Below are 12,811 nucleotides of genomic sequence, written 5' to 3'. Positions count from 1 at the left end.
ATTGTTTTGGTGAATTAATAAAACTATGTTATTGTAGGTGTGTTTACATTCGCATTCTATACATACACGATTTAATATAATAAATGAAACAAACTTACGTACTTATTGGTTTAATAAACACTTTAATAAATCTATTATTAAAATATGAACTCAAATAATGTTCGTTCCTCTGGCTACATTTCTGATTGGTAACTTTTCACTACGGCTATAAAATATATCCAAACTGAAAATAAATGAAAAGTTAGAGTTTAAAAGTATATAAAATTGGTTTCATTAACATGACATTATAATAATTTTACAGCATATTATAGTAATATAATGAATAATTATAAAACATTTTTTTTACAAACACGCAAATCAATTTAAATAAACTCGTTATAAGTTACTCTTGAGTTGTTTGTGTAATATAAGAGTACCGATATCTCTTTATTTCCTGTAAGAACATTATTACCTACATTTTTGTGAAAGAGACGATAGGATGCTATTGCCATACATCTGGTAGAATTCTGATACAAAATCCCAGTCTTGCAGTGTCATCCATGATAACGAAAATACCTCGTACATCATAGATCTATCTCTTAAGATAGCACTTACTTTACATATTTATTTAAACAGTGTGCTATAATATGATACTCACCTAAACACGTCACTATAGAAGAAATAATTTCTATGAGCGGTAATGGGCAGAGACTGCTAACTAATCTATTGACGATCAAAAGAATAACTCCAATCACTAAAACAATAATAGCGGCGAAACCAGCATATATGAACCATGTTGCCGTAGTCCGGTTACCCTGTACAAACATATTTATTATATATGAAATTACATGTAACAATAGCTTTAATATAATAAGAGATCGGCTGTTATTGTAAGCTGAAGAGCCAGCTCTCCTCGTAAGCCTTATTAGTGTATTTATTTATATGGTTACGTATATATTTATTAATATATAAGTACCTACATATAAATTTATTTTATCTAATAATTTATTATTGTTATTATATTTTTTTATTATACACCTGTCTCCATTTATCTCTGCACCACGTTAAGGTTGACTGGGAGAGAATGCCAATGGCATTAAGCTCCCTGTATATCATATGTGCAAACACTTTAAAAAATGTAAATAATTAGCAAAGTTCAAAATAATTTGCCTCTAAGGAAGTTCAATAAAATTACGCTGTTAATTGATGATCAAAATACTGACATGCTTCTTTTATTGGAATCACATTGTGCCTCAATATATCGTTAAGCCACGTCAAATATTAAAGTTTGGCTTAATTATTTTTTGTGAAAGTAAGGTATTTGGAAGATCTAGAAAACGTGGTCGCATTCATTGTTTAGTAAAGTTATTCAGCGTAAAAACTCGGCAACAAAGCTGCCAGACACTGAGCTCCCAGTCGAGTGGGCCGACTGAAAAATAAGTTTACAGTGAGGTATATGGCCCAAGCATTTCTAGTCTACGATTATTTCATTACTCACTATGATGACGCCTATAATTAATATAATGCTGGTGATTAGTAATAAAATTTGCACCACGGCTACGGCATAGGCATATATTTTTATCACGTTTGCCAACGTGCCACGCTCGGCCGCGAGACAGTCGTGTGTGAGTAACCGCGCCGCTCCGATGCCGACACTGAACTGCAGAGAAAAACACAGGCTAAATAAAATTAAAATTGAATCAGATTTATATAAATACCATCTTTTAATTTTATTTTCGGCTAGTTGTTGTTCGAGACAACGCCTACGTGGAAAAGTTTTTTTAGGATAAAAGTTAAATCTCTAGCGATGAAAAAAACATTGAAATTTTTTAAAATATATTTTTCGTTACTGCTGCTCTGATAAAGACCTCTCATAATAGGTTTTCTTCAATATCTTTAATATACAGACATCGGCCGGTTACAATTTAATTATTTGTGCAAATTATTTATAATTCTACGTGTTATAATACAACTCGTAGCAGTAGGAACATTTGTCTCATACCCAGTGTACCTAATATATTATATAGTCCCACACATACCGAATAAATTTTGTTTCTTTAAATTCTTAATTAAATTTTTATATGGCCTTTGTGAGAAAAATACAATAATCGTTTAGACAAATTGGATATATATTTACACACTCTCATGCCTTTTAACCCTGAATCGTTAAGGCAGAGTTCGCTATGCACGGAACTAGTGCACCCACTTTCGGCCGTGTCAATTTCGTCCCGTGATGTGATAGGAGGCGAGCCTATCGCCATATCGGGCACCAATTCCAAACTCCAAACTGATACTGATTAGAAAAACCCAATATCACTGCCCGAAGTGGGAATCAAACTCAAAAATTCAGCACTGCATTTGTACTGTAATACAACTACGCCAACGAAATTGTCAAATTTATTTTAATAATAAATGCCTCTGTTTATTCGAAAATGTAACATATAGATAGGTACAGCTTGATTTATGTTCCACATCTAAAATTAAAGTTTTCTGTACTCACCATTCCTAATATGGCTATTAAAATAGTACCACATTTTAGATTAATGCAGAGACAACATTTTTCTACAGTTGGCAATTTATCAATTAAAGACATTGTTATATAATCTATTCAAATAATAATTTCCATATATTATTTCCGTAAATCTTTCATGACAATGACAAATGCCTTGATGATTTTACCAAAGAGTACTATCATCCAATCTAATTTGTTGGCGTAGGTACCTACTATCATAAATAATTATTTGTCTGTGTACAAAATACTTAGACCATGCGACAAAGAAAATATTTTCGACGTGGATTTGTTCAATTTAATTTTTTTTATCCTAATTATTCTTTATTCCGGTTATAAATTATAATATAAATTTATTTCTTAAAATAAAACAATTTTGTGTATTAATTTAAAATTTTAAGTAGCATAAAACAATTTTAGTGGACAATAAATTTTATCGTTGTTTATTTATAATAGTAGGAAGAAGTCACTATTATTAATTAGATGGTAGGTATTTAATTTTTAATTCTACTTCGGCTTCGTATCTCTTGTGCCATACGTACATACATAGAATACGTTTACTGATTATAACTGAGGCGTAATATCACTGGGTGTGGTATGAACAATGAACATAACATCTAATGTCACAATGGGACGAGCGTAGGGCAGTGTCACGTAGTGCTTTGTAATCTGCGTTTGAAATTCAAAGTCCAGGGGCCTTATTCTCTATCCTGCACGTTATTTTAACAGTGCGTAACAAGCACGAAACACAACGCATCATGTTTAGGACTATAGAAATTTGGCTTACAGAATACCAGGGCCCAGGGCCCTTATTCTGTATGATAGTGTAAACGCGTAACGCGGCCGTGTCATGTTATCTTCGAGAAATGTGTGTGGAATGGTATTCTGTAAGCCAAATTTCTATAGTCCTAAACATGATGCGTTGTGTTTCGTGCTTGTTACGCACTGTTAAAATAACGTGCGGGATAGAGAATAAGGCCCCTGATGGTAAAAATATATTTAAATTTTCCATCGAAGTCTGCTACTCGAATTGAGATCTATTTTTTATAGAACTCTATGTAACTATAAATAAAACAAATGATGTAGGGTATTGATATTATATTTATACAAATAAAAATAAAAAATAATATAAAATTGCTAATTATTTTACTTTCGTATCTTGGATGTTTACTGTACCATGCTTGGGTAGTAACTTCGCACTACTAGGAGAAAATAAATCCAAACTGAAAAAACAAGTTTCAAGTTACTTCTACACACAGTTTTCCATGACTTCATATTGTATAAACAAAAAAAAACACGCACTACACCTTCACCCCCAAAGAGGTAGGCAAAAATGTAACTAGTGCACACACTTCTCCCCATTATTTAAAATAACAATTATTGTATATACTTAAAAAATTACATATTTATAAGGCGTTTTAAAAATTGTAATTTTCTCACTTGCATTAATTTTCTTGCTTGTGTCAGATTTTATAATGTGAGATAATAATTTGAATAAGACATGAATAAATGAAGTTAACTCTCTCTATTTCTTAATTTACAAGTTAATAAATACTTACTTAAACATGTCACGAAAGTGGATATACTGTCCGTAATCAATATGAGGCATTGCTTTCTACTAAATCCAGCAATTAGTAATAAAGAGGCCATCACAAGCATCCCTATTATTGATAAGCACACTGAATACATCCACAATATCGCTGTTTGTGGCATTTTCTGAAAATAAATTTACGTTAATATTTGTTATTTAATTAAAGGCTCCGCACAGACGCATTCACATGAGTTTCTGGAGTAAACAATTTCGCAGTAATGTTTCTCGACAAGTTGACAGTATCTGTGCGACGCCTAAGAAATAAATCATACAAACCTTTATAATTCCAATTATTAGACCAATGCTTAGTATACATAATACAACGTCTAATATTACAAGCACAATCGCCACGATGTGTATGATCTTCTCAAACTGACTTTCACAATTGCGGCTACGATTATGAACTGTTAGTAATATGCTGCAGAATAGTTGAAACTGGAAATCAATAGAAATAAGTGCAAAGATAACTGAATGAATAATTTAAACTCTATCTATATATAAATAATGTACATAATTAATGCAAACATATGCCTGTAATCTGCATGTTTGTTGTCGCAAGACTGAGGTTTAAGGAGGGAGCTGAAAACCTGATGTACGCTACATATTGCAAAGATATTCTTGCGCTGCTGGATTTGTGGGTAAACACTAGTAAATAAAAACAAGGTAACTTTTGTATTTTCTTAGGACTGTACATAGTTTGAAAGTTTTAGATCTAAGCTTTTGCTTTCGATATTATAATTTATTGGATTGTTTTTTCGAATTCGTTAAAGGGCATTATTATAATATTTAGTATAAATTAAATATTTACCATACCGCATACAGCCACGCATATAGTACCACACTTGAGATTAAGGCAAAAGCAACACTTTTTAACTGTAGGTAATCGATCGAAAATAGACATTTTCAAATATCTAGATAACGCATTAATAGGAGACGGGAAAATATATATTATAATTATTTTTGTGCAAAAGTATCAATACATTCAATTCAATTCAATTTTTAGATTGTGGCTTCATCGTTGTCAGACGATGATTTTGGCAATGTCAAAGTTGAAAGTAGGAATATAAATACATGATCTCAGAACAATGACAAGCATACATGATAGAATACTTTTAGAATGGAATGTCAATTTTATGCAATGACGTTGAGGCAAAGAGCCAAACAAAGAGCATTATACTGTTTTGATGTTTTGAGGTGAGTGCCATAAATATCTTTAATTACACATAGCTTTGTATAGATACTGTAACTATTTCCATCTAAGTAGTATTATATTTATTCCGAATTTATTTATAATAAAATCAATAAATCATTAAATAAAAAAATATTCACCTAAAACAAAACCCTCTTAAACCAGGTATCTTGAAATTCCCAATAATTAATGTATATCGCAAACATAACCGCGGCTTATTATTTATTGACACAAGTTAACTACTCTACACATAAAATACAAAGTAAATGAACAAACATTTATTTATTAAATGCATAAATATCTGAAAGCTTCATTTCATATCATATGAGTTTACGACTATTACGAAGTAACACCATACTGTAAACAGAAAACATAATTAGTTTATACAAAACTAAACAAATGAAATTAGATCACGGCATACATACACACTGCGTATATACTGAAGGCAAAAACATCGCTTGGGTTGGTACATTTTGAATAACCCATTTCCACAGCGTAAAGAATAGCAAAAGTTATCGAAAATACGGCTGATATGATTCCACAGCATATGAATATACTAGCAGTTATTGGAAAAGACTGAAATCAAAAGCTATAATAGAGTATTTATATTAATTGTACACACCTAAACAAAATAAACCGCAATTCTATATAAAATAGTTTAACATACTTTGGTATTGTTTTTTTAGAATATGATATAGTTTTTTATTTCATGGTTACTTAGCGGGACATTTTATTGGTGAGTAAATAGTCTTGTATTTTCTGCTATGACGTTTGATATATTGTGGGTAATATCATTGTAGTCCAGGGCAGATTACTCGGTCACAAATATGCCTTAATCTGAAGTTATAGGACTCTTAGCTGCTTATATAATTTAGAGCCTTCATTTTACTTACCTATTGATAAAATAGTACTTTTATTAAATTATAAATTCATGGTAATTACCCAAAATATTCCTATTAAATACGCAAAACTGCTCGCCAGAACTATCACATTAACAGCGAATAAAATCCATCTAAATACTATAAATGGTGAATGTACAGGATCTTGTGAATGTCCATAGAGATTGTGGCATACGGGCCAACATAATATGCCAATTACATGAGAAGTTATCAACTGAAAATAATAAAAAAAGATGTATAAACATTAAGTAAATTATAATTGTAAATTTTACTTAGTATAGTGTAACATTGTGAGCGTTTTGGCTTGGCTGTAAGTTCACAATTGTATATATTTGAAAATAAATAAAAAATAGCATAAGTATAGTTATAGGTATATATATTTTAGTCTATTACGCTTTCATGGTTGAACCACTTGAGATCCTGGGAATAATATAGGGTACATTTATCCCGGACAAATTATTTCACACGGGCGTAGTCACAAACAAAAAATAGTAATCCATATATTTTTCTTTCTTTCTTTACAAATCATATAAAATGCGAATGGTTTAGTGAATATCTTACCATACTCCAAATATCAATAAAAACACATGCGACTTTTAATTTCCTCGTACAAAAACAGCATCTGTTTACTGTTGGAAGGAACGGCAGTATACCCATAATAATACTATTTCCGAATCAGCTGGATCATGGAATTATCAATTTCCATCGTGGAATTATCAATTTCCTATCTCCTTTATCATCTTTATAATTCTCTTTGATCATCTTGCTAGTCAATTTACGTCAAACGTCAATTAGCGCGACGTTCTAAATTGGTTCTAAATACTCTTTGGACGTCATACAATTGTACGCAAAACTCAATTGACGTAGTATTAATTCTATGATCCGAAAAAAATAAAAACGTTTTTGTTCTAATCAATATTTTATGCCAAATTCTTCTCGTATTCTTAATTAATTTAGATAATTAAAGTCTGATTCTAAATGAGCATTTATTGTAAAAAGTATACAATGTAAAAACACATTACAAATGATCTCAATGGACTTATTATATGCGGTATCTAATATGCCACTATTTTTCTTCATGGAGGGAATGATTATTAGATTTCACTTCATCTTCTTTGCTTATTATAGACAAGAACTCCCTTTACGTAGCTTTGTCTCTGTAGGAATTAACCACTATTAAAAAGTAGAGCCACACTGAAAACAAAAATACATACGTTACGTAAGGTTAATACCTAAACAACGGTCCTAGGGGGTTAAGTGAAAATGGAATCTTAGAAGTCTTCTCAATTACAGGCTCATATTTTGTAATATAAGTGCGTATAACAGCTATAAAATGCACCCAAACTGCCCAAACTGAAAACAAACGAAGTTAAATTATAGACCAAATAAAAAACCTGCTTTGAGGCCGCCAATTTTGTTTTTTTGTTGTTAAACTTAACGTTGAAAATACCAGAAATTAATTCCATATTTTATCACAAAATGGCAAGGATTTTCGTGGTCAGTCTAGACTTTGAATTTCCTATCTTATTTGGTCTCTATGTATACATAATTTGAGGGTGACTGTACATTACTGTGCCGATCTTACTTACTCGTCACATCCACTAATGAAAAGATGAATTCGAAAACCGGAAACGCTCCACCGACAGATATGCACGCAGAAACGTAAAGCATGCCATAAATAAATGAAAACAGCATCGATATTGAGGCTGAAATCATGAAAAACTTTGCTGCTTGCTTGGATGCCCCCTGAAATTTCACAATATAATAAGATTACAAATTTCTTTGGTGTACATTGTTAAATAGTATTCCTATTCATTAAAATTAATTCAATATATAAAGTATATATCATAATATATAATGTAATATACTTGATTTACCTTAAATATCTTAATAAGCAAATTAGCACTACAAAATAAAAGAATCATATCTGCAGCCAGGACAATCCATCCCAGATATTTTGTAGTGCGCACAAAATCCGTAGACTGTTCTCCTTCGGTAAGTCGAAAAGTAGTTTTGTTTAGTTTAGGAGGACTAAGGCAGGATGGTCCCAACCCGGCGTGAGCGCCAAATCCAAAGCTTAACTAGAAACAAAAAAGCCATTAATTGTAGAAATTACCTATATCCATGATGTCTATAAATAAATATTATCCTTATTATATAATTTATTTAATATTAATTAACATTATATTTAAGAAAATCATTGAAAAAAATGCTATTCTTTTATAGGTTCGCTTGTACAACTATTATCTAAGCGGTGGTTATTATAATATAAATTGTATATAAAATTAATTGATTACAGTAATTGCTTACAATATTGTTAAGGTTTATGTCTACTATGTCGGGTCTTGTTGCGCTGGTAGTTATAAAGCAAGACACTCTAATCACATAAGAGTGACGCACAACTGCCCATGATACCGTCGGACTCGTCACCTGAAACGGGTGATAATAAATAATTTAATTAATTAATTATTTATTTAATTGATTATAATAATAATTAAGGTTGGATTTGATTCAAAGTTTTTGAATATGTTTGGATGTTTGTACGAAATAAATGCAGCAATCGTTGAAATAATTTGCATGAAATTTGAAACACAGATCATGATAGCTGATGAATTGTACTAAGTGTAATCCTAAATATTTAGATAGATACACAAAATTGAACGTTATTGTTATTACCAGCAAAGTATAATTTTACACTGCTCATCCGTGCCCACTACTTGATTGTATTCGCATGAGCCTTTCTAATTACTATGAACATAGATAATTACTAACTATTCCGAGAACAGCTATAATCGCGGCCGCGGCCTTCAGATCCGTGACACAACCACAGCATCTGTCCACATCGGGTAATTTGAATGGCATTATTATAAAAAAAATCACATAAAAATAATGTGATGATATAAAAATATATAAATGTCGAAAAGACAGATTGGACAGTTCAATCAGATTGTCATATGGAAAGAAGATTTTTATAGACAACGTAGATCGACTGTGACGTATAAAAAGTTAAAGATATCTAGGAAAGTGTGTTGTTGGAATCAATCTCTTCTGTTAGGGTCTCTTCAGTTAGTAGGTTATAAACGTCTTGAAGAACCCTGCGGCCCAGTAGGTTTCAGTTTAATAAAATCCTGATTTATCAAAAGTTGAAATTCTAAAAACCAAAAAACTGTACTCCTTTAATTTTTAAGCTTGTATTATACGTACATACGAGTAAGTAGATGAAAAACTAATTTTGCTAAGGATTCCTTGGTAATGCGTGGCTTAGTTTAAGCGCCGAAAACCGGGGATTTCAGCATTATTGCTTCTCTCGGCAGTAGAGGGCTGTAGGGGAAAAGAGGGGGCAAGGGGGAAGGGACTCTTAACAAGATTACATTGGAGATAAAATGGGTGAGATAATAGCGACGGAGTAAGCCCAACCCGAAGCCGGGCTCTAAAACAAAATTAAAATTGGATGAAAAGCACGAACTTTTCTAAGTAATTCGGGTCAGGTATTTACACGGATGCCTACTCCCTATTTAAATTCTTTCGAAACATGTTTGTTCTTTTAAAAGGAAATTCCTTGCCGTGGTATGTTTAACAGTTACTATATATTTTAATTTGTTGGATTTTAAAGTTAGTTTAATACTGCTTACGTAGAATCAGAACTCGCGATGATTGTCTATCGATCGTTAGAAAATTGTTTACAAAGAATTATTTATCTTCGATATTACCATGACGTAAACATTGTTTTAAATGGTACTTAATTAGTTTTATGTTTCTTGAACTGGAGTAGGTAAGTTAAAAAGTCATTTGCGTTATGTTCTGTTGTCCATTACTGAGTGCTCCGACATTTAATTGTCAAGTTACAGGAAGAGCTAGGCCCTAGTTATACACATTATTTTGTAATTTTGGGAGCATTTGTAATTTGCACTTTATGGTTCACGGCATTATGGAAGACATGGAATTTATATTATGGAAACGTGTTTTTATTAAGTTACTTTAGCAATAAAGTATTGTAATATAAGCTGTTACCGCAATTTTGATATTGTACAAAAATCCCAGACATTTTCTTTGCACTACCTACAGATATTTTAATATCAAAACTTTATAGCAGTTATATAAAATATGCTGAATAATAATTCAGAGCTGCAGTCTCCACAGCTGTAGATACACTTATAGCTATGTGGGTAGGTAAATAGCCGGGACGAAGCCCGGCCACGTCGTCTAGTATTGATCGGTGCTCGCTTGTTTCAAATTCAATTCGCAGAGTGGGTATAACAATAAAACTTGGACGGTCGTGTATCTCTTGGTATCACCTGCCACCTCATACGTGGTTTGAATGTAACCATCGCTTGAATTTTACATTTTTTTATTGTATTGCATGGCATATTTTATATACCTGCGTGTGAATATATATGTTTAAATAAAATTGAAATTGATGAATAAAAATAAAGGCAATAAGTGAGTATTAGGTTGAAGTAAATATCAATAGTAACTGCTCTACTAACAGAAAAAATAATTAATACCAATTATTTGTAAGGATGTTCGATTCAGTGGCTATAAAATTATAATATAATAATAGGACAATTTTAAAAGTATTACATTCTTCTGATCAATAAGAAAATAATTCAAAGTCAGGGTTTGTTATATAAAAAACTATGGGAACTCTACTTACGCAAGAACGAGTCTACATGGCCGGCATGTGTAGATCACATGCGATAAATAACAGGATTGTTTCCACGAAGGAACACCCGCGCCTTCTATTCGTTCCAAATGTGCCGTGTCTACTGAGAAACGTCAAAATATTTCATACACCCATTTGTACGAGTATATGAGAGGCGGACCACTCCTATGATGTATATCTCTATTTTTTACTACTTATCCACGCAGATATGGCAAAAACGGTACAGCGCACTCATGAATCGCTACGTGGACCTCGTGATAAATCTTTACCAATTCCACTTTATTTATTAAGTTGTATGTTTTTACGACGTAACACCGCGGGGGCGCTCATCGCGCCGCTGCCTCGAGCATGATGAAAAAACTTTTCCCGGCAATATCTTCTTGCAACATTAATTACAGAAACTCGGAAAGTTGCTTCGTTCGTTCCCTTACTTCACAAACTTTACACAATATATTTTTACGACGCCTTTTGGAGGGACCTAGTTCAGTACTGATAAGAATATATCGAGAAATATAAGCAGTAAAAATACTGAAGACATCACGTAGCAAAACAGGTCTCCGAGTTTTATGTCGGCAATTCGGAGCGTTCACAAAAGAAATGCTAACGTTGATTTGGACGTGACGCAGCGGTCCTACCCCGGGCCAAACGTAATGTCCTTTCTGACAATACTTTTGTGTACTTCATTCCTTTACCATATAAAAAAGCTATACAAAATTAATTCAGTTGTATTTGAACAACGTAAATTAATAAAATTATTTGGCAATCCCGTAAATTAAGCTAAAAAGCACACAACATGGGACAGGGTCCATAAAACCAACAAAAAATGGTTTCGACATCCAATAACCGGTAAGAAACTGGATCATAATCGAATATTTTTGGTAATGGCTTTTATAAGGCATAACTGAACTCCGAACAGCGGGATTCTGTAGTCCACTGATCGCGGAGGGCGTGCAGTTAATTTATGCTACTATAACTCAAGCGGACAGGCGCTGTTCAATAGGTAATTTAGATGTTCGAAGCAACATTGTCGTAATGAGGAGAACTGTAGTACTACTCGCCTGGTAACGATTGGACTCGCAAAAAGAAGGTGTTTATTTATAATTCAGTTTTTATTATTCCAAGAGCATCGAGAGAGTTTCGAGCGACTACAATATTAGGTTCAAAGTATAACAAGGATACGTGCCTACGTGGATTTTGAAAGTCATCAGTCTCAAATTATTCATAGGTAAGCTGAAAGGTATAAATCCAGAGCTCTTTACATTAGTTTATCTACATATACAAGTACCTCCGATGAATACCTCAGTTTTATCGCAGTTATAATTTTACTACAAAATGCTGCACTTGAAAACTTGGGTAAGTCCCTCGTTCTTTCTGGAGTTACGTTTATTAGTCCGTTGAGTGATGCACTCCAAGTGGGTGGCATGGTGATTACTGAGAACATTTTGTACCTTTACAAAGTATATTTGTTATGTGTATTTTAACTGAATGTTTTACTCTGAGAACAAAGAACAATTAAATACGTTTTAAGGATGATATATATATTACAGCTGATATAAGTAGAAGAAGCTTGTACTATGTACTTTGAGCTGTATAGCCGGTTTTTCAATTCCTAGGTCTCACAAATTTTCCCAAGAGGCGCGGTAAGTTTAATAATAATTAATTAGCAGTTGAAATACAATGACGATGAACAAACGCACGACTATTGTAGAGTTACCTAAACTTCGTCGCCTTTTTTACTTGTTTTTAAACTATAACATGCATACTTAAAAGGTTCATCTACGTACGAAGGCGTCTTCTTTGGACTTGCATTAAATATGCTTTAATTAAGCCTCCTCGTATAAAAACCAGAATTTGGATATGTAACCAAACGATATAAAAAAGGAACACATTAAAATATCCAACGAGATTTCTTTTAAAAATCTTAAAATAATACATTTAAAGTCAAGTAAGTCGGCATTTTATATCTACACCTCCGTGTTAT

General features: G+C 32.4%; 3 protein-coding genes across 3 annotated transcripts; all 3 read right to left on the bottom strand.

The window, feature by feature from the left end:
• Positions 1-637: 637 nt before the first annotated feature.
• Positions 638-2,648, bottom strand: LOC119193104 (the record flags this gene model as incomplete). The annotated part of the gene is made up of 3 exons (XM_037446767.1): positions 2,480-2,648; positions 1,478-1,639; positions 638-794 (listed from the first exon to the last, which is right to left on the bottom strand). Coding segments are annotated over exons 1-3 (412 nt in total), but the record flags the coding sequence as incomplete, so codon positions are not given.
• Positions 2,649-3,655: 1,007 nt separating this feature from the next.
• On the bottom strand, positions 3,656-5,120 carry LOC115444999. The gene is made up of 4 exons (XM_037446766.1): positions 4,888-5,120; positions 4,356-4,514; positions 4,048-4,204; positions 3,656-3,711 (listed from the first exon to the last, which is right to left on the bottom strand). Exons 1-4 carry the CDS (start codon positions 4,978-4,980, stop codon positions 3,656-3,658), a joined length of 465 nt encoding a protein of 154 aa, XP_037302663.1. The 5' UTR covers positions 4,981-5,120.
• A 2,123-nt stretch (positions 5,121-7,243) lies between these two features.
• LOC115444970 lies at positions 7,244-9,105 on the bottom strand. The gene is made up of 5 exons (XM_030170998.2): positions 8,940-9,105; positions 8,478-8,597; positions 8,045-8,248; positions 7,757-7,913; positions 7,244-7,361 (listed from the first exon to the last, which is right to left on the bottom strand). Exons 1-5 carry the CDS (start codon positions 9,027-9,029, stop codon positions 7,309-7,311), a joined length of 624 nt encoding a protein of 207 aa, XP_030026858.2. The 5' UTR covers positions 9,030-9,105; the 3' UTR covers positions 7,244-7,308.
• Positions 9,106-12,811: the final 3,706 nt, after the last annotated feature.

Source organism: Manduca sexta, unplaced genomic scaffold (assembly GCF_014839805.1).
Source record: "Manduca sexta isolate Smith_Timp_Sample1 unplaced genomic scaffold, JHU_Msex_v1.0 HiC_scaffold_3597, whole genome shotgun sequence".
In the NCBI taxonomy this organism is placed as follows: domain Eukaryota; kingdom Metazoa; phylum Arthropoda; class Insecta; order Lepidoptera; family Sphingidae; genus Manduca; species Manduca sexta.
This window is presented reverse-complemented; position numbering and strand designations above follow the sequence as displayed.

Bases quoted from the DNA above. Each gene is read 5' to 3' on its own strand.
- LOC115444999 (XM_037446766.1), bottom strand. From the start codon at position 4,980: ATGTCTATTTTCGATCGATTACCTACAGTTAAAAAGTGTTGCTTTTGC. The intron at 4,515-4,887 runs GTAAATATTTAA...ATTGATTTCCAG, and splicing joins GCGTGGCTGTATGCGGTATG to TTTCAACTATTCTGCAGCAT. The intron at 4,205-4,355 runs GTTTGTATGATT...ATTTATTTTCAG, and splicing joins TAATAATTGGAATTATAAAG to AAAATGCCACAAACAGCGAT.
- LOC115444970 (XM_030170998.2), bottom strand. From the start codon at position 9,029: ATGCCATTCAAATTACCCGATGTGGACAGATGCTGTGGTTGTGTCACG. The intron at 8,598-8,939 runs GTTAGTAATTAT...CACCCGTTTCAG, and splicing joins TTATAGCTGTTCTCGGAATA to GTGACGAGTCCGACGGTATC. The intron at 7,362-7,756 runs GTAAGTAAGATC...TTTTGTTTTCAG, and splicing joins TTCATTAGTGGATGTGACGA to TGTGGCTCTACTTTTTAATA.